Source organism: Perognathus longimembris, chromosome 9 (genome assembly GCF_023159225.1).
Source record: "Perognathus longimembris pacificus isolate PPM17 chromosome 9, ASM2315922v1, whole genome shotgun sequence".
In the NCBI taxonomy this organism is placed as follows: domain Eukaryota; kingdom Metazoa; phylum Chordata; class Mammalia; order Rodentia; family Heteromyidae; genus Perognathus; species Perognathus longimembris.
In genome coordinates this window covers 49,257,934-49,283,650 of record NC_063169.1, presented here as the reverse complement: position 1 = coordinate 49,283,650, position 25,717 = coordinate 49,257,934, and the positions used below count along the sequence as shown (strand labels likewise).

The 25,717-nt window shown below is 38.2% G+C and overlaps 1 protein-coding gene across 1 annotated transcript in view; it reads left to right on the top strand.

Moving 5' to 3' along the window:
* The first annotated feature begins 10,226 nt into the window (after positions 1–10,226).
* The window catches only part of Samd3 (sterile alpha motif domain containing 3), a 58,980-nt gene continuing 43,489 nt past the window's right edge, over positions 10,227–25,717 (top strand). Inside the window, exons 1-3 of the mRNA XM_048354652.1 lie at positions 10,227–10,305; positions 11,084–11,273; positions 13,985–14,098. Coding sequence (XP_048210609.1) covers positions 10,227–10,305; positions 11,084–11,273; positions 13,985–14,098 — 383 coding nt within the window. The remainder of the gene's footprint in view (positions 10,306–11,083; positions 11,274–13,984; positions 14,099–25,717) is intronic.

Here is a 25,717-nt window from a genome sequence, read left to right as displayed (position 1 = left end):
TTTTTAAAACAAAGTCAGTGTATTCATTTCAAATACTAGATTCAACTTATGGGAAGTAAATCAGTTTCAGTGGTGATGGAAATCTAGCAGTTCTGCCAATAAATAGAAAATAAGTCAAACAGCTGATCACAAAGTCCATATGTCATCTTTCAGGCAATCATGTGATTTCTTCTTCAAATGCCACCATTTAATAGAAATCAACCAGTTTCTTGACATTTATTCTTCCATGCAAGTCAGGATCTTTCATGACCTCATTTGCTTTGCATTCACCTTCTAGATAGCTGGGGGACAATGTGGTGCATTAGTTAATCCAAAACTTAAAACCAAATCCTTTCCATTTTTAGCTTGAAATTTAAATCCCCAGTGATCATTAGTAATCAAAGCATAAAGTTAGGATTATCTAATTCTCAAGGACTTTATGCCAAAATGACAAATCCATTTGCGGACAATTTCTTGGCAGCTTTCACAGGGCAAAACAAGACGCCTAACCAGCCTGCATGATCTCCATCCTAAGCAAAGTGGATTTTTTTTTTTTTTTGGTGCTGCCATGCATTTCTATTTTGTGCCACAATAGAAAATGTGAATTCTGCCTGCCAACGGAAGGAAAACTACCTCATTAACTTAAGTGTGGGCCCCAATTGGATTTTAGTAATGAATACAGATTTTGTTCACAGACATTTGCTTCTTTCAACGAAGTCAGAGGAAAGGAAAGGCTGTGATTTTCCTCCTCCCCTTCTGTGTTGTTTCCGTGGATTTGGATAAGTTCAAGTGTGCATTTGCTCGGGGAACGTGAAAGAAAGTTCTTCTGTGCTCTTGTATATATTCAGCCATATGTACTATGACTTGTTAGAGGGTTTTTTAAGTCCAGTATTTGTGGTCTGTCATGACTGCAATAAGGTTTTATAGTTACTCTTAGACATCAAAACTCCAAAACTTTTAGAGTGGGCAGGGAGAGTAAACACACTGGGTCTACACAGTAAGCGCTATCATCCATATGGTTAGCAGTCATGTACCCTTCCTGCACTTCAGTCAATTATCTGAATTACAAATTGTCTGGCTAGTCTTTATTCCTGGAAGATAACTTCTAAGTACTTGGCATTCCCAAGTGACAGGAGTATCTTTGTTGTGATTTAATCAAGAATGCCTACTTAATGAGTCTTCACAAAGAAATTGAACGCTGAAGCTTGGGTGATTCTTTGCCCTTTGAGTCTTGTCAAACTTCAACATACCCTAAGGAGACTTTGTCTGGAGGATAATGAAAACTTTGCATGTACAAATTCCTCAGACTACCTTCCATGTCTCTTCTTCAGATGATTTTAATTTGCACCCTCTTTCCACAATAAAACTTAATGGTAAGTATAACATTTGCAGTTAGTCTTCTATTGTAGGACTCTTGGGAGATAGAGTAGGTCTCTCCGGTTTGTGGCCAGCAGTGAGAATAACCCTTGAGATTGCTGAACTTGCAGCTTGTGTTGGAACCACATGTTGTGTGGTGGAAAGCATGCCCTCAGACTGTGTGGTTTGGGGAACTCATTTTACTGCCTTAAAACTTCCAGATAGACTTGTCTCTGCCAGTCAGAGGCCTGGCATGGCACCTACCACTTTTGCCAGTCATGTAGTAAATAATAACCTGAAATTTATGCCACATCCACAGAATGCTGTCTGTGTCTTCTAATTATTCAGTTCTTTCAAGAATTGAAAGGTATATTAGCCTTTCATTTAAAAAATTGGGTACAATTAGTAATGGTATCAGATTCTCTTTTCCGTCCACACCATTACTAAATTAACAACAAAACAAGACATAAGCAGATGTCAGTGGCTCATGCCTGTAATCCTAGCTGTGCAGAAGGCTGAGATCTGAGGACTGAAGTTCAGATTGGTATCTCCAAGGAACCAGCTGGAAGTGGAGCTGTGGCTCAAGTTGAAGTAGTCTAGCCTTGAGCAAAACAAGCTCAGGGATGGCACTCGGGCCCCGAGTTCACACCTCAGAACTGGCACGCACACACATACACACATGCATACACACACACATACACACACACACACATACACACCCTACATCATAAATTCTAAGTACTAGCACTGGTAATTTATTTTCTTGGTAATTTATGAGGCTAGTACAGTTATCGTTTTTGTTTTATAGAAAATGACACTCGGGCTTAAGTTATAGAACTTGTTCAAAGCCATACATTCATACAGAGAAAAAGACAAGCTATGAAGCTTGTCTAGCTCCATTAATTGAACTTTTAAACTGTATCTTTTCAGAACATTCTATTCCTACTTGTACCACTAGCTTTCTGTGGTTTGGGAGCAGGTAGCACTCTTAGTTTTGGCTTCCCAAGGAACAGATCCTCAGAAAACTCAGGTTTGAAAAAATGCTAGGAGTGGAAATATGGATCAAGAATAAAGAATAGGGCTGGGAATATGACCTAGTAGCAAGAGTGCTTGCCTTGTATACATGAAGCCCAGGGTTCAATTTCCCAGCACCACATACATAGAAAATGGTCAGAAGTGGCGCTGTGGCTCAAGTGGCAGAGTGCTAGCCTTGAGCAAAAAGAAGCCAGGGACAGTGCTCAGGCCCTGAGTCCAAGGCCCAGGACTGGCAAAAAAAAAAAAAAAAAGAATAAAGAATAGTAATGGTAGTTAATTAATTTGAGCTTGATTCCACTCAGGAACCCTTGTAGTTTGAGAGAAACTGTGTCTCTGTGGAGTCCACAATGGTCTTTCCCAAAATACCTAGGGACATTTACAAACTCAATTCTATTGGTCCATTGGTCCAATTATATTAGTTCATCTTCTTTTTCAGCAATTTTGGTGTGGTCCTAACCTGCTGACCATTTGCACTATAAACCTCACTGAGTTGTAATTTCGTTATTCTAAATGCAGAGTTCCAACACAATGCCATTCTTCTAAAAGGCTTGAAGTTATTGTTGCGATGTTGATGACCACTTAACAAGGAAATTTATTTCTATGGAAATAAATCTGGATTCTTTTCATTAGGAATTTAATCACCAGCAGTGTTCTGCATCACAACTTACAGTGCATAAGATGGAACACCAGACTAACAATTTATTACATTTGATAGTATTTGTAGGAAGAAGTAATTGTTTTATGAGTTATGCCTAGAAGGAAAGAATTCCTCCAGCTGGAATGCTTGCTTCCATTTCAGAATCTGTTTGACAACCAGTAGTAATGTCAACATGGCGAGATTGGCTGACTCTTGTCTGCTCTGAGCTACTCTACCAGCTCCTCCCTATGCAGCTCCTAACCTCTTTATCCAGTTAATGGCTTCCTCTGTGCCAGGCATGGTGCTATACTGAAAGTATGCACCATGTTGGGTAAGAAGCAGTCCTTCCCTCAGAGCTAGTCCAGAACTCCATCTAATGAAGAAACCAATTGAAATTCCATGTGATGAATGATAGAAGCATAGCATGACACTCTGCTACTTTATGACTTGGTGTTTTGAAAAGTATCAGCATTCGGGTATAAATCTCAGTCGGCTGAAAGGAGGAGACATAAATCTCTCATTGTGTTTTAGTAATTTAATATCAAGCTCTGAGTCCCGGGTTGGTCATAGTAAAGAGAAAGAGAAAAAGCTATAGCTCTTGATGGGGATCCCCTCTTAGACTCCCTTGAGCTCAGTCAAGAATTCCAGGGCATGCTAAGGCTTTGGCAGCAGAGGCTGTGGGCAAGGCCTTTCATCACTAGATAAACACTGTCCATTGTCCCTGTTGACCCAGTACTCACATCCACACGCTTCCTCACACTGGATTGAGTTTAGGCACAGGAAGCTTGACCAAGACCCACAGAGATCCAGCATGAAGACACAGCAACACTTTGCTCCTGAGGTGCCACCCACTGCTTCCTTGGAGATCTGCCTCCCTCACAGGCTTCCTGTCAAGTCATCCTCTCTTTGTGTTTCTCAGAACACACTATCTCTGAAATGGAGGGCGGGGTGTATCTAAACTGCCCCTAGTCCTGCAGTTTTTGTTTAAAAGCAATGACACTGTGGTCACTGTATATGATTTTGGTACACTGGATATTGTATATATGCTTATCTGAACTAGGGAAGGAAAAGAAAAAATGAGTGAGGGTGTAACAAGTAAGACAAGAACTGTACTCGCTATCTTATTATATAATTTTGCTACCTCTATACATTACCTTACCTTGTCAATAAAATGTAATTAAAAAATAGAAAACATCTTCTTCTTCAGTTTCTTTCTTCATATGGTTTTCATTGGAGAGGTACTTTGCTTCCTGAGCTAGGTTTATTCTTAAATAGTGTGTGTGTGTGTGTGTGTGTGTGTGTGTGTGTGTGTGTGTGACTATTATGAATGCAATTGCTCTGCAAATTTCTCTCTTCATCTTTTTCATTGATAGTATAGAGAAAACCTATGGATTTTTGTGGGCTAATCTTTTATTCTGCTACTTTGTCAAAGGTACTTATCAGATCAAGGAGTTTAGGGTTGGATATTGAGGGTAGGGTCCTTGAGATTTAGGATCATATCATCTGCAAATAGGATCATTAGACTTCTTCCTTCCCAGTTTGTATACCTTTTATATCTTTCTCTTTCCTTGTTTATCTGGCTAGAAATTCTAGTGTTACATCACATAAGAGTAGAAGAAGTGGATATTTTTGGCTTGACCCTGCTTTTAGAAGAAACGTTTTTAGTTTTGCATCATGATGTTGGTAATCAAGACTTTATTTGTTGAAGTATGATCCTTTTCCCTTTTATTCCTAAGTTTTTCTAGTGCTTTAATCATAATAAGATGTTTAGTTTTGCCAAAGGCTTTCTTCTGAATCTACTGAGATGATCATGCTATTATTTGTGACTTGGCTTCTGTTTATGTGATGTATTGAATTTATTGATTTACATATGCTCAGCCAGGATTGCATACCTGAGAAGAAACAAACTTGATCATGATGTATGGATTTTGTATTAGCTGTTGAATTTGATTAATAAGTATTTTATTTAGCAGATTTGCATCTATATTCAGTAAAGAGATTGTCCTATAGTTCTCTTGTGTATGGCAGAAGGTGAGGGGTTGGGGTAGGGTCATTCCTGAGGCTTGAAACTCAGGGTCTGGGCACAGTCCCTGAAATTCATTGCTCAAGCCTAGAACTCTTATAATTCAGCCACAGCTCCACATATGGCTTTTCTTTTGTTTTATTTTGTTCCTAACTGGAGACAAGTATGTCATGATGGACTTTCCTTCCTGGCTTGGCTTAAAACCACAATCCTCAGATCTCAGCCACTTGAGTAGCTAGGATTGCAGCCATGGCACTGTCACCCAGCTCTTTCTCTCTTTCTTTATTCTTTTTCTTTTCTTTTCTTTTTTTGTTTTTTGATATCACTCTTGAGCATTTGTCAGAAAGATTGCAAGTCAGGATAAAATAAAACATTGCTGCAATATTCCCAGCCTGGTCTGCTCATATCTCCATTTGCATGACCTGTTCAGTTGATTGCAGGAGAAAAAAAATGATAGTGTATGATGGGTTGAATAAGTGAGGTTGCTTAAAGTCTCTGACCATAGGGGACAGGCTATCACTGGTTCTCACCACTGTCCACAGATGGGAGGCACCCAGTGTGTGGAGGCACTGGACTCTTCCTGTTCATATTGCACAAATAGAATTGCCTTCAAAACACATTCACACAGCAACTGTACCTGCATCTGTGCTTGCAATTTTAACTCAGTAACCTCTGGAGGCCTGCTAGTGTTGTAGAACACAGCACGCAGACTCCAAAAAGACTCCAAAAAGGCTTCTGGTTTGCATTAGACTGAAATCTAATTGCCATTGAAATGATTGCTACAGCACACAGACTTGCATTCACTTTTATGTCCTTAGGTATTAGAAATGGAATGTTAAGGGGTGGGAATATTCAGAAAGTTTTGACATGTACATTATTTGTTTAATGAACTCCCGGACATGGAAACAAGAGGTGTTTTCTTTGTTGTTTTTCTTTTCTTTTCTTCCCTTTCTTTTCTGTCTTGTTTGTTCATTTATCTGTCCTTGGGAGGGTAATGGGGGTCACATAAATGGAGGGGCAAAGGTGAAAAAATGAAGCAATGATACTCACTAGACTCTATGTGTACCTATTATGTGGGGACAGGAGGGAAAAACTGGAAAAGAGCAAGGGAAGGGATGATAGTGTCCAAAAAAAAATGTATTCTTGTTTATTTGTTTTGTTTTTGTTGCCAGTCCTGGGGCGTGGACTCAGGGCCTGAGCACTGTCTCTGGCTTCTCTTTGCTCAAGACTTGCACTCTACCACTTGAGCCATAGCACCACTTCTGGCTTTTATCTATATATGTGGTGCTGAGTATACAAGGCGAGCACTTTACTACTAGGCCATCTTCCCAGCTCCTAAGAAATGTGTTCTTTACGTGACTTATAAAACTGTAACCCCTCTGTACATCACCTTTATAATAACAATACTTTTTTTTCAAGTTGGTTAGATTGTAATTCAAAGACACTTTTTTGTGCATAAGCTATGGGATGTTAGATGGTTTACCTCTGGAAAGCTCAAGATCTTTATCTATAAAATAGAAAAGGCATGATAGAAAAGCTATTTGGATTTATATTCTGCCTAGCAATGTGTAAGATAACACATCACCTTGATCTTTGGCTAACTGTAAGGTTTGCCAGAACGAAAACCCACCACATAGTTCAGGCAGAAAAGAGTTTATTGGGGGTAAAGCAAACTGCCAGCCCACACAAGATGGAGGCTTGGGGAGACAGAGAGGAAGGAAGAAGGGAAAAAGAGAGAAAAGAGCAAGAGAGAAGAGGAGGGAAAAGGAAAGAGAGTGGGGACTGTGTTGAGCCAGGTTATATAGGAAACGGTGGGAGATACGGCCAGGTGGATTGGATGTGACCTCAGAGAAGGAGAAGGTAACTGCCTCCAGGTGTGCCAAGTAACTCAGCTACTGGGCTCAGACTTAAACAGGTGTGTGGGGGGGGCATCTGCATGGAGCCCTCCCTGGGGTAGACCTTACATTATCCTTATTTTCAAATACTCTCTAGTGTGGTACCTAGGTGCCTTCCTAGCTTCTTTAGTATCTCACCATTCACTTAGCTCTGGGCTATCTGGGCAATGAATGTGTTTGTTGGGGGGAAAGGATAGAGTAATGGGGATTGAATACAGGGCTTTGCATTTGCAAGATAGGTGCTCTACCACTTGAGCCATGCCTCCAGACTCTTTTGTGTTGGTTATTTTGAGATAGAACCTCAAATAAATGTCAAGGTTGGCCTGGACTGTGTTTCCTCGTGTCACTGGGGATGACAAGCATGCACCATTGTGCCCTGCATTGAGTTCACCTCACAGCTGTGATCACAGGTATACCATAGATATGTGACACTGTAAGCCCCCCATTGATTAAGAAGGAGTCTCAGGAACTTTCCACCCTAGATGCCCTCACATTACAATCTCCTATTCCTTGCCTTCCAAGTAGACACAATTACAGAGGTGAGGCAGCTGGGCTGGAGGGCAGCAAGCTTGAAGGAGGTGCGTTACTTCAGGACCCTTGGTTTGGTGATGGTTAGCATGATCATCAGCCCGAGGTGGATGAGATGTTCACTTTACCGGAGTACCATGGGGTCCTTGCCTGTACCCTAGCAAAACTGCTACCTAAAGAAGTTGCTCAGAAACTGTGCCTTCCCTATTTTTCTAATTCCGTTTGCCTTCTTGTTTGCTCACAGATAATGATTTGAACGTAATGGTTTGTCCTTTCAAGTTCAGCCATGGTGGGAGATGCTTTTTCCCAGGGCATTTTTTTTTTTTTTTTGTCTTTTTGTTGTCTTAGTTTATGGACTTCAGGAAAGTAAAAAATCGAATGCAATTTGAAGAAATTTGACAAAATGTTTTTTAGATATTCTTTGAAAGTACTACCTTGTTATTGTGGATATTATGTTACATTGTCCCTTAAGATTCAAAATCATGTTTGCAAAGTGTTCTATTATCTTTCATTGGAGTTTCAGCACATTAACTAAATTGATGTGTTCGTATTTAGGGTGCTTTACCGAAAGTTTTACTTTTTTCATGGCTTGAATTTGTTGAGTCCCTTTAACATTTAATACAAATTTCTTTTATTGAACTATAACTTAAATGAGATTGTTCTCACTAGAACAGTTACATATAATGTTATTATTAATTTGCTTTATTCTTATTGAGTCTTAAAATATTTAGGAGATAATTGTTGTGTTCCCATTTTGTAGTCTTTTCAAAATATTTCTGAATCTCAGAGTAAAGATATAGATATATCTTTTCTCATTTGACATGGCATTTATCCATTCATGGTATAGAAGATCAAAATAATGTATCTATCATTCATATTAGAAGTTGCAAGGTTGTTACATAAAGATGTAGCATTGCATAGACCATGAGATTATTTTACTTAACATTCAGAGAAACTATGGGTACACCTACTATTTTTATATTCTCTTTGTGTGAGGTTATAATCTAACAAGTGTTTTTCTTTGTTCCAGAAGTAATATTGAAATAAAAATCTGCAAAATGAAAATATGTAAATGGTGTCAAGTCCAAGTATTGATTTTATTTTGAAATTTCCCTTATCCATCAAGTCAGTATCTTCTGCTCAGCATACCTTTTAATCTTGGAGTTTAGAGGATTGTTTTCTTCTCTTTTCTTTTTTTACCTTTCTATTTTTTTCTACATCCTACTCTTTGCAAGGAAGCCAAAAGTGTGACAGGAAGGTGTGATTTTTAATTTACACCAGAGTCTCACAAATAATGACTTTTCACACCCACCTCTTGCTGCTTAGCCTAGGGGAAGAGTTCTGTGGCTACTGTTTGTCATAGCAAATTAAATTCACTGCTGTAATTCAAAAGACATTCTTCTATATTTAACCCTTGTTTTCAATTTTTCAACTCAGTGTTTGTGAATACTCATGACTATGTTGCTTATTGCTTTGAAGTGTACTTGTTTTCTAGGAAATTATTTTTGGAGGCAGTTATTACATTGTCAATTATGGAAGTCAACATCTTTTCCCTTTCTACCATTCTGACCACGAGGTAGGTCATTGTAACTTATTTGGATGTATACAAATAAGAAATGGCAGAATATTTATTTTTAGAACTTCTAACTATGTATAATCTAATAAACAGATATTTCTTTGCTTACGATACCATTCCACCCAGAACAGCTTTTTCTTCTATCTTTAACTATCACAGGACCCAAATTAATCAACATCATTTAGATTGAAAAATCAAAATTGAAAACAATGCTAAATGATCAAGATGTTCTTAGGGGTTTTTTTTTTTTCCAGTTTCTAATGCATTGAATCAATGGATTAGATTAATCAATCCATTAGTAAACTTTTGGTATAATTTTAAATGGGGAATAGGCTATCCCAGGTAAACAGGAAAAATTACTGAAATTGGTATCCAAGTTGGTTTACTAGGTGGTTGCAGGATAGAGATATGCAAAATAAACTGTGTAGTTAAGACTATCTTGGAAACTGTATATGTCTTTCACATACATAATTGTTAACAGTTTTTAATCCCTCTGAGGTAAAAAATACAATTAATATACTAGTCCATCTTCATTATCTTACTAATCAGCGACCAATACAGATCTAGAGCATAGTAGAATAAGTGAGAGTAATATTGAAAGAAAAGATAGACATTCAAATTCTCCTGCAAGACTTGGCTCCTCTTCTTGCTATAAACCAGAGCTGTGAGAAGTGTGTTTCAGCTTTTTCTCCTCTATCTTGGAGCAGCAAAGGGTTAACTGATCTTGGTTTACAGAGTATCTGTCAGCCTTTTATGTGATCCTTCCTCCCAATCTCCCCTGCCCACCCCTTTTGTAAATGTCAACCACTTCCTGATGATTTCACACCTTTCTTTTCTTTGTGAAGAAACCTGGGTGTTAATAGTACAGGATCGGGTACTATGCTCTGGCTCTCTGTTAGTATAGCCCAGGGATGCCTGTAGAAAGAGTAGGAGAAAGTGAAGAGATTTAAGAAATGAGACTAGACAATAGTTAAAATTATCCTTTTATTTTTTTAAATGACTGTTTTATTATCAACTTTTCAATGTACATGGTAAAAATAATAACTTTTAAGAAGTTAAGTGTTGACAATCTCAAGGAGTTTAGCAGAGAAAAGATTTTTTTTTTAAATCAGAGAAGAACAATTTCAAAAATTCGATAGTGGTCCTTCTCCAACAGTTAATTCTACGAGTGTATTATTTATAAGCTTTGTCATAGCAATGGAAACATGGTCAGTTGAGCAGGTCTGCAGTTGGTTAGTAGAGAAAAATTTAGGAGAGCTAATTCCTAGGTTTCAAGGTGAGTTGTTTTTACTTTAAAATTTTTTTATCTGAGTAGCCCAAATATTATGAGTGTCATTTGCTGTAAAAAAAATAATTTTGTTGCCTAATGTCTGTGCATGTGAGTGGGAGATATAGGGTTGTTGGAACAGAGACAGTTTCAATTCTTTTTTGACTGGCAGTTTCTCTTTTACCTGGTTTCTAGTAGGGAATATAAAATTTCAAGAAGTCAGTCTAGAAATACATACCAAAATACATACCAATTTTATGTTGTTTTGCCATATATATGTATATGTGTATGTATATATGTATATATATATGTGTGTATACATTTATGTATATATACTATATATTATACTATTTTGTGTTGTATATTGTCTTATACCAACTTTATGTTGCTTTTTTCATATGTAATCCAGTGTTTATTTTGTACAATGTTTGATTTACAAGCATTAGATACTGGCTGGGAGATAAGAATAGTTTCCCAAGATTTCCTTTTTCTTCTTTGGCCTCATAAAGAGAATGCTTGCTTTAGTAGGAATGGGGATGGGCATTAATGTGCAAATAAAGTTTTGATTGTGGCTCCCTGTTCTGGTACTTTGTTAGGAGCATAAATTAATTTGGAATTTGCACTGAGTTCTATCTTTGTCAAAAATAGAGATGAGTTTTCTTACAGCAGAAGACAAATTCAGATGGCCCTTTGTGCACCAGAAATGCTTTTGCCCATTTACAGTGCCTGTATATATATTTGTTTACTGAGAACCCCTATAGACTTGAATAATTTTTCTTTTTCCCAGAGGAAGAAGTAAGTGGAGCTGCTCTTCTAGCACTTAATGATAGGATGGTTCAACAACTGGTGAAGAAAATTGGACACCAAGCTATTCTGATGGATTTAATTAAAAAATATAAGCAGAGCAGTCAAAACCTAGAATCTTCTGGAAGCCTGGGAGAGCCAACCTTGGCCACCCCAACTGACCCAGTCCCTGAGTAAGTATGCTCCCGAATGGCCGGTTGTTTTGATACTGTGTACCCACTAGGAAGGTTGGAGCATCACACCTGGAGTACAAAGATCTTTGTAAACTTTAGCCTTTTACAAGACTGTGTGTACAGCATTTCTAGTATTTTGAATAAAAGGTTCTCTAGTCAGAGCTATAAAATTCAAGATACATTACTTTTTTATTCAACAACCTGTAAATAATCTTTAAACATTGACTCCAGTGATTAGGGAAGTCCTTCTGTAAGCAAGGAGTTCCCACCTCAAATGCAAGGGAGCAAGCAGTGGAGATGTAAGTGAAGGTATGGGAATGAACTTCTGCAGCTCAGGTTTGTTTTGTTTTTTTAAGATAATATTTGCAAAGGCATCTATCTGTGTCTACTGCTCCTTTTGCTGTGTCCAGAATGACTTATTTATGTATTTGTGCATTTATTTCTTTAGGTGTCTATAGTGACTCATTTCTCCTTTCCACTCCAGGCTCTCACAATATAATTTAGTAATCACCTTTGCCGCCATGAAGTTTTTAATTCTTTAAGAGTCATTCTTATACAACAAACAACTAAAAAAGAATGCACCCCTAAGCAATATGCAGAAAATTTGTGGTATGAAATGAAAGCTCTGAGGCTTTAGAGTGATTTTTGTCTTTGTTTTTAAAATTACTGAGTTATGCAAAATGATGACAGTAGAATTTTATTTGTAAAAATTTTATTTTACAAATCTATGCTCTTTTCATATTTGAAAGACTTAAGATACAATATTTGTTGCAGATAAATTTTTCTTTAATTTAAAAAATAATAGTGACATTTGGTAATATTCATTCTACTTTTACTATTTTGAAATTAGGTCTGGAATAGTCTATCTACTTCTCCTTGATAAGCAATGTAATGTTAGACTTGCCTGAAGTAATTTGATTTTTAAAATCAAGTATTCAGGACATGTATCCATGAAGGGCTGGTTTACAGCTGGACTGGAAAATTACCCAACAGATATATTTGAAAATGTATCCTGAACATTATTCTGGCATAGTCTTGAACTTGTGACTTGGTGCAGTTCCCACAACAAACTTTTACTCCTTTTTAGCAAAAGAGAGGCTATAAACTTCAAAGAGAGTGCAAAGTAATTTCTGGACATTGTGGATGACAAAACTTTTAAGCTGGAAGTCCTCTTAGCTGACTGGAATCTTGATGTTGTCTTGGGCACACTTCACAAGGAAACAGGCAGCCTGTTTCCACGACCAATCAGTTTATTATGTTCCCTAGTAAACATGAACTAACTCAGCTGCCAGGAAATCTGGGCTTCATTCCTGGTTCTTCCACTGCCTTGGATTGATTAAATTAAATGTTGGCTTTCCTGTTTCTTTTTCTGTACATCATATAAATAATATAGTACCTAGCACCTTGTTAATTCACACCAATGTTAGGGAGTAGCATAATCTTCGAGTAAATCTCTCCTCCTGATATCAGTTCCAAACAGTCTTTGTTAATTAGGAAGTTTTGTTACTCTGGTTTACTAGTTTCAGTTGTAGCCAAGACAAAATCACTACTTGTACAGGGCTTATAAGGAAGGCTTGTGACTACTCAGTAAGCAGGAGACCCATGTCTTATATTTAGGTTAAATTTTCTAGCACAAAAAAACATTGCATGTGAGAAGATACTGCTTGTTAGCTATATTTGCTTATTGTCAAATATATTGCCACTGTTGTCAAGGTTGAATGACAGTAGGAAGGTATAAAAAATATACTACTTAGTCAAACCCTTGTAGAAAATGTTCCTCAGAAACAGGAAACTGGGTATAAGAAACATCTCTAAGACTAAGTTTCAAAACATCCAATTTCAAACCTCTCTTACATGCGCTATTCATCTAACCTTAGCCATTTGTTTGATCTTTTTAAAAATTTTATCTTCTTTGACTGTAAAATAAAGTCAGTCAAATAAATGAATGATTCCTTTATTTTTCCCCTGCTCTTCTAAATGGTAATCTTGATCAGAGATAGCAGAAAAGTTTTAACTTAAGAAAAATTCCATCCAAATGACCGGTGGCTTCCTGATGTGTTAATTTATAAAGGATTTGTGGCCCCCATCTGGACAGAACATTTGACAATCTATTCACAACGAGGCAAATGATAAGAATATGAAATTGATGAAAGAATTTGCAGTTGCCTCGTGACTCAAAAATCAGGAATCTGGTAGAATATCACTGAACTAAAACTTAGAAAAAAATAATGACTAAGAATTCTGGAACTACTACGATGTTAGTAAAATGTGACTTTCCCTTCTGAGCTCAAGTTGCATCCCTTGGAAAACAAAAGGAGTGTAGTTCTAAGATGGAAACATTTTTACAGACAATAAGCCTCCCCTCAAAATAGCAACTAGTAGAGGAAGATCTAACACTGTTAAACACTTTATTTTGATCTATAGTAATGTCCACTAAAAATCATCTTCATTGTATAATTGTAACAATTTTCTTATACTATTTTAAAATACTCTAGCCTAGTGAAAACATGGTGAGTTGGCATCCATCTCCTTCCTGGAATGTAGGAACCACTATGAGAATCCAGAAGTTCTTCCTCTTAGTTCTCTGAATCACAGATATCATATGAACTTGAACATAGATGAGGATCACGTAATCACTACCAGCAGTGTCATTGTGAGATAACAGTGATGGCTCCCATTAAATGACCTCTGACCCAACTTTTCTGGTTTGGTTTCAGGGAGGAACAGTTTCATAGTCCAGCCGGCCACAAAGAGAAGGTGCCATTTCCCTACCCAGCTGAAAGCTTTGATAATGGACGAATTGATCAAAGGGTATTAAAACAGAGGTGAGGTAGCAATTTTAAAGTCTTTTAAAGTCAAATGATAATCTTTCAGATTTTTTTCATGCTTTTAATACATTTCTCATGGGAAACTTCTCATTTTCTGGAAAGGAATTTTTTTTTTATCAGGTAGTAAAGGTATTTGGTAAGTTTTAAGGATCAAATATTCTGTTCTTTATATTGATGAAATATAGTTTTTAAATGATGCTTTATATAATATGTACACATACATACACACACACACACACACACACACACACACACACACACATACTTACCATCCAAATACAAATTCTTAAGGAAAGAAAAAAGTAGTTCAACATCCTAAACTTCCAAGGATAATTTGTATTAGCCAGAAAAGGATTAATTTTTTTCTGTGAGCAATGCTGTATATGTTATGTCTTAGGTAGAGTCATTGGATTTTTTTGTTTGCTTGTTTTGTTTTGTTTGGCTTTTGAGTTTTGAGACCATTGACTGCTCTAGGCAGAGGTACTCTTCTGCTTGTGCTTCTATACTGGGTTTTACATGGTGTAAGTTAGTGAGTGTCTGGATTTCATTGGAGAAAAAAAAGCAAAACAAAATGGTGCACTTAGACAAGTACACATAGAAATGGGGTACTAATACAAAACCAGAGAGGGAACTCTGGGTAAGAGAAGCCTTGGCAGCTCCTGGAACCTTATGAGCCACAAGGTCCAGGCAGTCCATCTGTATGTCACTCACAGTACCTGTCATAGCTTCATTTCACAGCAAATGCATTTCCTCAGGTTCACTGTCATCCAGAGGTGAGACTGTCCATATGCACATCAGGAATAATCTACAATGGCCAATCAAGGCAGTGGTGGTTCATTTACAGTTTTCACAACCACCTCCCCACCCCTCCCCCTTTAACTTATCATCTGACTTAGTCCCTATGGAAGTCCTGCAAGGAAGGCATTTCCCCCCTTTGGTAAATGAGTAAAACAGAGATTTAGAAATCCCTTCATTGAGCAGTGTATCCCAGTATTGGAGCCCCAATTCCTTCACGCAATAACCCCTATTTGGGATGGTGAGCAAAAAAGTAGAGGGAGGAATCCTAGGTTAGAAATCAGCTCCATTTATCTTCCTGGATTGAATGGTGCTTCAGAAAACACAAATTCATTTTTAACGTGGCTTCATTCCCTTCTCTCTGCCCACAGGTGTTTGTTGATTGATTGCTAGAACTTTCCTTTGATGATGCTCCCAGTGGGAGAAGTAAAACCACAAGTGAGTTCTCAGCTACTCTCTCCAACATGAAGCTGCTGAATGCAGTAATCCCTCTGTCACAGAAGTGTGATTGGAGAGGAGGAGAATGATTAGCACCACTGTCTCAGATCTTCCTCTGCAAGATGGAGATACAATCCTTTCTGGTGGTATTCTTGTCAGCACTAAAGTGCTAGACAGAATGGAAGCACCTGGAAGGCCCTTGTCACAGCTATTTATTTCTCCAGGCTTGCTTTCCATAATATAATGTCCCTACCTTCCTTAGAATGTCCTCTCTTAACTCCCTAGCTGCAGCATTGGAAGATGGGGTTGGTACCTTCTAAATGCACAGGTCTTTTTTCTTCCCCAAGTATCAGATCCTCGTAACTGTGCAAAAGTTAGAGTGATGGCACAGGATCGCATTTCCACCTTTTCATAGAATCTATTAGAAGGAATTGCCTGTACTTCATGATATGTCTCATTCTTCACTGCATCTGGCAAGAACGGGGGGGGGGGGGCGGGATGAGAGACAAGATTAGAAATAGAGAAAATAGTAAAGTGTGTGTTAGACTTAATTAGGTATGAAGAAGAGAACAGGATGGTTTTTCAGGCAGGACAGAAAGTTATTCTGAACTGCTGCCCCATCTTGCACACATGTGGCCAAAGTAGGCTGGGAGCTGTCTGGCCGAAGGTTTAAGTAGGGAACGGGAGCAATGGTGTGGCCAGGTAGAAGGTGTGGCTACATCATATGCATATGTGACCTCAGAGCCTGAGACCCTCCCATGGTCTGATGGGCGTTGTGATGGGGCAGGTCCAGGATGTGACATCAGAGAAGGGGGAGGTAACTGCTTCCAGGTGTGCCAGTTACCTAGGTAACACAGGCGCTGGTGGAGACTTAAAAAAGAAGTGGGGAGGCACCTGCACAGCCTTCCCGGCATTCTTTACATTTCAGCCTTTTCATAGTTATGAAAAAGAACACAGATTCCTTCTGGCTACTTCCTGCTGGCAAGGGTCGTTGACATTAAGGGTAAAAGTCTAAGATGTTCCCTCCAGGAGAAGGCAGCAAGCAGCAGCTGTCCCTTGGTGGTAGATGCGAGTCCTTGCATGGAGTATCATAAGGCAAGGGCTGGGCAATAATAAAAATATTAGAGAACACACAAAATGCAAGTATCTGCATGTAAAAAAAAAATCCCTTGAAATGCCAAAGAGAGTTTACTGTAAGAATAGCATTCAGAGCCCAGCTGCCAAACACCTAAGAGCTAGAAAGTAGTTGGTTAAGCTCACCCTTCTTTTTTACATTGTAACTGTAGAAGCTGTTCATTTTCCAGCCTGCCTCCTATCTCTGCTTCTTGCTTGGAGTACAGAGTGGAGATTTATACTACTAATCATGGTTGCTCTGTGCTTGTCAGACTGGCTGGCATACAACGGCCTTGCCACCAACTGCAAAGGGAATCCTTTTTTCTGAAAATGGCTTAGGTCCTCTCTGCCAACTGACCCAGACTTTCAATCTTGCTGTATTGAAGTATCTAAGGAAGGAAAACAAACAGGCCTCACATGGATCTGGTGATTTATACTGGGAAATGGATTATACAAGCGATGGATAAGGACAGGGGGACCTACTTTAAACATTAGCCCTCTAGCCCTGCCCTTTGCCAAGGGCTGTGAGATGGGGAGAAAAGATTCATCCCCTATCCCCTTTCCCCCCATGTCATATCTCAGACAGTGTCTCTACCATGCAGTCATGTGATCTAAAACCTTGCCACCACCCTTGGTCTTTTTCTTCTGTGCCTCTGTTTGGTTCACTGTGTTAGATAGTTGTGTATTAATGGCCTCTTGCATGCCTTTTATGTTGGGCCGTGTTGTTCCCTTTCTTACTTATCTAAGACCTGTTTATCCTTTTAACTGGTGCTCACTATTTCTCTTGGAGTAGTCTCCAGTGGCATCCAGACTAAGCAAGGTGCCTCCTTCTCTATAGAGAATCCTTTACCATATGTTTCCAGAAAGTAACTAACAACACTGATTAAAGTCTGGACTCCCTCTTTAGACTAAGGTGAGAACCATGCCAGTTCACAGCTATAAGCCCAGCATCTAATTCAACCCCTAGCACTTTAGAAGCCCAAGCAGATATTTAACAATGAACTGAGAGGTTGTGAGTCAAAAATGACATATACTTTCAGGGAAAGGGATAAGTATGTGAATAGCAACAGTTTCTTTTCAGACATTTCAAGACACTGCCTACTAGGCAAAAGATCAGGGGTTTATAAACCATTCAACCAAAATAAACCAGAAAGTCATAAAGCTTTCATGAAGCCAATTGCTTTCAAGAGGTAGGAAGAGGGCATGGAGTATGTGTTGGGTTTGGAGTTCAGTTCCTGACTCCTCTGTGCCCACCTAGGATGGAACCATCCACCTTGATGTGCAATCCACGGGTCCAAATGGGTGAATACTGACAAGCACCTGGCAGCTGCCACAACAACACATTACAACACAACACACAAACATCGTTCTTGTGATTTTTCTCTTTCTCTTACCCGAACTCCCTAGAAGAAATGCATACCTTCCATACAGATGATGTGCAGACAAAAAGAAGTGTCTAGAAATGTGTCTAGAACTCACCTGACATTGGCTTTCAAAAAGTCTTTGGTAGTAATGAATGTGAGTGTGTGTGTGTGTGTGTGTGTGTGTGTGTGTGTGTGTGTGTGTGTGTGTGTGTGTTTCCTCCAGGAGTGGAATTGGAGGCCCTCAGGGAGCCCTAGGGTGCTACAGCATGAAACAGTTTTCTTCAGTGACGGGAGATTCTGTGCTCTTTACTGAGTGGCTTTAAAAGCTTTCTGGATCATTTGGCCCCATCTTCATCATGTATTGATGATGCTTTAGGAATAGTTCTTTTCTAGAGTAGTATTTTCTTATTTTTAATCTCCTTAGAAACAATTCCCTTCTTCTCTTTTAGCACCTAATAAGGCATGAAATCAGAGAAACAGGTGGAGGTTACTTTAAAGACACTTGGTTTGAACTCTAAGTATATGTGTGCAGATGTTTAAATTCTGCTTTGGGGCATAATTATAAATTAGTCATGGTCTTTGTATATTAAAAAATCATTTTAATGATGATTTTTCCCTGTTCAGTTTGACTATTGCTGTGAAATGCTATAGAATAAGTTTAGCTTCCTGCTTCTGTTCAGTAAGTAAAGCAATATCAGTGTACAGTCCAACACTTTGGATATATTAGTTTTCGTCACTTCCACACATGTACCTCAGACAAGGGTAAACACATATTTGTGTATGCATCCTACCCTAGTATGAAGTAAAGGAAGGTTCAGTCACATGTGAAAGTCTAGTTACAGATCTCTCTATATGAGTTCTGATCAGATTTGTGATTAATCTTCTCAACAGCATTTTCTTTTTTGCAGTGCTAGGAGTCAAAGCCAGTACTCATCCATGCTAAGTAAAGTATTCTGTCACTTATGCTACATCCAAACCTTGAGATTAGATTCCCCGATTCATACATGTCTATGTCACCCCAAGAGCTGTGGGAGTTGAGGCTCTAGGGGATAAGTGTTTTGTAGGGCCTGACATGATCAACAAATACTTTCTACATGAAAGGAATATGAACATTGAAGCTTTACTTTAATATCACCTTAACTGTATCATATTTATACCACCATAATAGAGATCCAAAGAGCCTGGTAGAATGACATCAGATTGGGATGTGACATCTTGAGATTCAGTACCACAGATGGTGGTTCACTCATAGCCCTATGATGTAGATGTACTGAAACGGGCAGTTGTAGGTTACAAATGGTCAGGTAAGTATGATGGGACAAGATAAGCTGGTAAATTACAATTTAAGTTTGAATCCTAGTTTGGCTTTGTGCCAACTAAATAGCTTTAGACAAGTATTCCAGTCCCAATGGACCTCATTTCCCACCTGTAAAATGAACAGAATAATGAGAAATCCTGAGGGCCTTGCACATAGGAGGAGTTCATAAATTATAGCTATTATATTTGTTTGCTGGCCAAGTATCAAACACAGGGTCCAATAAAACTAAAAAAAAATTTGTTCTTGATTCTAACAAGTGGTCCCAGAGTAGAAGAGCAGGATTTGTGCCAGGAAGAATGGGCAGCGAGCAAGGCCTGGAAGCAGTCCCAGGACTCAGGCTTCAGGCCAGAGGTCTTTCCAGAAGGTCTGGTACATCTGTTGTTATTTGTGATACACAAAAAATAAAAAGAAGAAGAAACATAATTTTAAAAAGAAGTCCTCTGAACCCTGTGCAATAAGAGAAGGGTAGGGCTTTTAAGAACCTCATAAAGAAACTGGGTTACAACAGAGAGGGGTGTGAGAAAGCACACAGTGAGTGTGTTACAACACTGAAACACAAGGAAGGACCTCTGAAGGAAGTACAAGATCCACCATTTCCTACCACATGTGTGCAGATGACCTCATACCTACAGGTCTGTGTTGGGGATGTATTGCATACTAACTGTGCTTCAGGATTAAACATTTAAAGTTTAGAGAAATTCAGTAAAGGCTAAAAGGAGTCCTAGAGTAAGAAAACTGTTCACCTAATTAACCCAATTTTTTTTCTCTGTGTAGCATCTATTAACATCACGGAAAAATGCCTTAGGAAATATTGTTTAAAACATTTCTGATCTAAGTCAGAATTCACTCATTCATTTGTTCAATAGATAAATATTTACTGAATGCTTTATATACTAGGCATTGCTGTGGGACTGGAGTGACAGCAACTAGCAGAGCAGATCAAGCCTCCCACCTTACAGAATTACTGTATTAAAGAAGGAGAACAGTAACAAATATGTTCCACTATGGAGTTGTTGAAATGCAATGAAGAGCAAGAGTGTAAAGTAGAGGGAGAGGGGACAATGTGTGTGTGTGTGTGTGTGTGTGTGTGTGTGTGTGTGTGTGTGTGGTGTCTGTGACAATGTTCTATTTCAGAAGAGGTTTTGGAGAAGGCCTTCCACATTGACTAGGTGACACCAGAACAGAGATTCAGCTGAAGTAAAGACTCTTGATTTCCCTGAGCTAGAATCAAGCTTCCCTCTAGTAGAGTCCATCTGTGGAGCACAGAGGAAGAGCAGAATCACCTAAATGGAAGTGCAGAATGTTAAAATGCAAATTCTGCTTTAAAAGGTCAGGTGTGCAACCTGAGACTCTGCATTTTTCAATGCCAGTGTTGTTTGGGGATTTATGTTTTGCTAGCTAGGCACTACACCAACAATAATTGGGAGTGAGGCCAGGATATTCATTTGTTTTATTTCCACAATTCTAATATGCAATGAGAGTTGAGCATCAGGCTATAAAAGATAATAAAAAAAAGAATCATTTGAAGGGGTTATTTGATCAGTTATGCATAGATTCTTTTTGTCATTTTCTGGGTCTCTAGAGAATTGATTGGAATAAATGAGGGGAGTAAGAAGGAACACCAAAACACTAGATGAAAAGATTAAGCAAGAGATGATGAAGGTCTGAACTAAGATGGTAATAATGCATTTAAATACAAAATCAACAACTCTTAATGGTTCTCCTAATAGGGGGAGACAAAGACTTGTCAGGTAGCCAATTTTTCCTGTGTATTTGTGACTTATGTAACAGGATGGTGGTTTTGTCATCATCCAAAAGGAGAAAACAACAGAAAAACAACAGAAAGTGAGCATGATGGGATATACTTGTAATTCCAGCACTCAGAAGGCAGAGGCAGGATGATCAAGGCCAGCTTGAACTACAGAGTAAGACCCTGTTTCAGAGCAAGCAAGCAATAGAAAGACAGACAGACAGACAGACAGACAGACAGACAGACAGACAGAGACAGAGAAAAAGAATAAGCATAGGACAGTATTGTAAAAAAAATAAGTTTAATCTCTTAATAAGATTCAGTGGGATTAGAAAAACAAAGATTCGTATAAAGTCAGGCCTTCTTCTCATTTTTTTTTTTTTTTGCATATTAGCTTTGTATAAAAGCAAACAACCAATGGGAGTATGTTGGGGATTCATCTTGGCCTTAAGGGAGGAAGGGCAATGAGAGCGCTCCCAAGACGCCGCCCTTCCCCCATCCTTGGGGCAGTGTGGAAGTGAGCCACACCTATCTCCTTCTGGGTCCAGAACCAGAAGGGGTAGCTTTGAGACCATCCCCCACCTTGCGCCAGCGAGCACGTGTGCTCCCTTTTCTCAGGCTTTGCCCAGAGGGCGGTACTATGGGAAGTGACCTTAGCCCATGAGGGAGGTCCTTGGGAGCTGCTCTTGGAAGGACAAGCTCACCAGCCTATCGCCAGCTCATACTCAATCCTCATCATCATCACTATATTACTGTGAGCCCCTCCCGAATAAACCAGATTGCTCTTGAAGCTTTCTCCAAGACTCTGCGTGCGCCTGGCTTCCTTCGTGGGTAAGGAGGGAGAAAAGGGGATCTCGTTGGGCTACGTGCACCTGAGGCCTACCCTAACTCCCCCACTCCAACCTGGCCTGCCTGCAGGTCGGGCAGCCAGGGGAGAGGGTGAGAAAGGGAGCACAGATAAGAGAGTAAGCCTAGCATCCCCGCGCCAGGGGAAGCAAACCTAGCCCGGCATTTGGCGCCCAATGTGGGGCTTGATCTTTGGGCCTCGGGCACTGTGCCTGAGCTCTTCAGCTCAAGGCTACCACTTTACCACTTGAGCCACAGCGGCACTGGAGTAAGCCTGACCAACAGTTTAATAATGGGAAGAACAACCCACCATTTTTTTTTTGAAAACCCACTTTTCTATATTCCTCAGCATTTACTGAGTATTCCTGCCTATTATAACTGTTGATAATAAATCAGATTACTTGAATTCTTACAAGTGAAAGATTCTGGTTTTTGTGAAGTTATGTAGCTTAAGAAGTCACGACAAGCCATAGCCTACACAGCACAGGGCTGGGACTAAGTCAATGAAGAATTCACCACATGATGCATATAAAACCAGAAGTCTGGGCAAGATTTTGTGGTATTTCCATTTCCCTCCTCTCTACCCTCCTCGCACCTACCAAAGCAAAAACAAAAACTGAGAAACAAAGTTCTCTGAGGATACTTGCTATTCTCTATAGATTAGGGTCCAGAAGCCTATTAGTGTGATGGTGGGTAAATAGAAAGTTGCCCTTGATGCAATCAACTCTGAACTAACAGATTCCTCTACTTCTTAACAGAAAAAAAAATAGCACTACTGAACTATTTTGCAACATTAAGTAGGTCATATCTCATTGCTTTTTCTAATATGTAAATGAGAAAAAGGAAAGTAAAAGAGGGACTCAGACATGATACTTCTGTGAGATGTAGTTATGAAAATCTCATGGTAGTACATGGAAATCTTGAAGACAAAGAACATATTTCTAGAAATTTGCATTTCTGTCAAATACCAGGAGAAATTGAGGAGTTACAGGATATAAAGAATTTTTTTATTGTTTCTTTTCTTGATTACTTCCGAGTCCTTAAATATGACACTGAAAGCCAAGAATGGAAGGTTTGCAAGGCATCTGTCTATATAGTTTCTGATCTGTTCAGCCCTCTCATTTCTTTGTGTTTGATTATGTGTGTTTATACATGCATTTTATTTTTTAATCCATTGGTTTATTTTTTTTCTTCATCTTCTTTATTGTCAAAGTCAAGTACTCAGGGGTTACAGTATCATATGTAAGGCAGGTACATTTCTTATCCAACTTGTTACCTCCTCCCTCATTCCTCTCCCCCACCCATCTCCCCCCACCCCACTTCCACACACACACACCCCCGCATGAGTTGCACAGTTGGTTTACACCAATTGGTTTTGTAAGTGTCAATATTGCAATGGTTTGTCTTCTTATCCTTTCTCTCTCGATTTTGGTAATCCCTTTCCCTTCCCTAGTTCCAGTACACATATATACAGTATCCAGGGTACTAAGATTGGTTACAGTAATAGCAGGAATAAAACCACAGGAAGGGAATACGGGAGGGAAAAAAAGGTACAGTTTCACATGGCATGTTGAAAATAACTGTAACAATGATATAACACTTATTTCGGTAACTTGGAGTTCATTTTGCTTAGCATTATCTATGTGTTCATACGGGCATAGCTATTGAGCTATTGTGATCTACATACATTTTAGAAACTGCATTCCTCCCAAAGTCTCATAGACTCATTTTCATATGTGAATGCCTAGACTATAAAAGCCTACATAATATATGTAATATTATATGTGAATTATAAAACATTATACTATATGTAATATAGACTATATATTATTATACTATATAACAAATAGCTATATATTTTATATACTATATGTTACATATATAATACACATTATATATAAGTTACATAACATATAGTATAGTAACAATAAAGAATATATTTTATATGTAACATATAGTATAATAGTATATAATTATATATCAAAATTATACACATGTATATATACATATATGTGTATATACACATATACATATATATATATATATAATAAGTAAGCATTGGTGTCCTAAGAATTGAGGCAGTTTCTGAACTAGAGATTGATGTCATTAGTTGCAATAACAAAACAGGTTTTCCTTCATGGCCTACACATGCCACGCAGTGACAGTGTTTGTTAACGCTTACTGGCATGTTTGCATTGGTGTGGTGTGCCTTTGCATCTCTCTCTTTTTTTTTATTCTTTGCTGGGCATTGAACCCAGAGACTTTAGGCCTTCATGTGTGTTAGACAAGTGTTCTATCACTCATCTTCATTCCCAGCTCAGCATACATCCCTCCTACTGTGTCGCTGTTGCTCCCTGCCATAAGACCTGGCTGTAGGTCTGAGCAAGCCACATTAGGAGAAAATGACATATGCGGAGAGAAGTAAGGAAATGAATTTATTTATAGTTTTGGCTACAATTGAAGAGAGAGAGAGAGTATTCTGTCTCCATCTTGTCCATATTAGTGTCACAATGTACTGAAAAGATGAAAACAATGCAGTGTTTGGAAGGTTAATGTAGGAAGATCACCAGTTTGAGACTATACAGTTCTAGGCCAATCTGGGCTATATAGAGAGATAATCTGTCATACAAAAAAACTCTAAAATAAAAATTTTAAAAGAAATAATTTTAAAAAAGCCAGGAGATACAAATGTGGAGATAGTCTTCCGAGACTCAGATTAGACTTTCTGAAAGTTCTCATTTGCTTTGTTTTCATAAGAGAAGAAACTCAGAAGTGTCCATGCTTGGACTTTCACAGAGTTTAGGCACATCTAATTACCTTCAAGGATGAGAATTATAAAACAATTAGCAGCACACAAATAAGCCCATAAAAGCCTAGCACACTAACAATTTTAGTTCAGAGGACATCATCTTGGTAAAGTGTTCTTTTTTTTTTAATTTTTGTTAACAAACTGATGTACACAGAGGTTAAAGTTTCATACGTTAGGCATTGGATACATTTCTTGTACAGTTTGTTTGGTAAAGTATTCTAAGGAAAGCATAAGTTTGGGCTTTTCACAAGCTTAGGAAACAATGCTAATGACAAAATATTGCTTATGTACAAATGTATCCCATTATACAATGACATTTATTTAACTTAAGCAAACATAGATCAAATTTGAAATGACAGCATTGCCTCAGATGTAGGGCTTGAACTCAGGGCCTCAGCACTGTCCCTGAGTTTTTCTGCTCAAGGCTAACACTCTACAACTTTAAGCCACAGCTCCACTTCCAGTTTTTTGGTGGTTCATTAGAGACAAGAGTCTCATAAGACTTTCCTGTCCAGGCTTCTTTGAACTGTGATCCTCAGTTCTCAGCCTTGTGAGTATCTAAGATTATAGATGTAAGCCACCAGCATCTGGCAATACAAGATTTTATTATTGTTTTTCTTGTTTATTTTTGTGTTTCTAATATTTTTGTTTAATGTTTTTAATATTTTCTTTCATTTTATTATTTATACTATTTTCTTATATTAAATTTAATACATGAATTTCTGTTATTATTTTATATGTATTATTTTATATTTTATTAACTTTTATTTATATTATTTTTATTAATATTTAATACTTTAATATTTAATGTTAATAATTCATGTAAATTTAATAGATCCAAATATATTATCTTTTTGTACATTGTTAAGAAGACTGAACTATACTTATCATTTTAACTTACAAATAACTCACATGTCTTACCTCTATCATACAGTTTGTATTTCCTCAATTCAGTTTTAATCTTAGCTTATCTATGAAATTTAGGATGCCAGACAAAAGCTTTTCTTTGCTAAAGGAAACCCTTCATAAACTTTCATACACAGAACTTTAAAACATCCTGATTGGCTAGTATATAAATTAACAGTTCTAAAGATACCATTGTTTTATATTGTTAACACACTTAAATTAAATAATTTGTCAAATTTTTGTCATAAGACAAAGCAATAATGTAATATTAATGTAA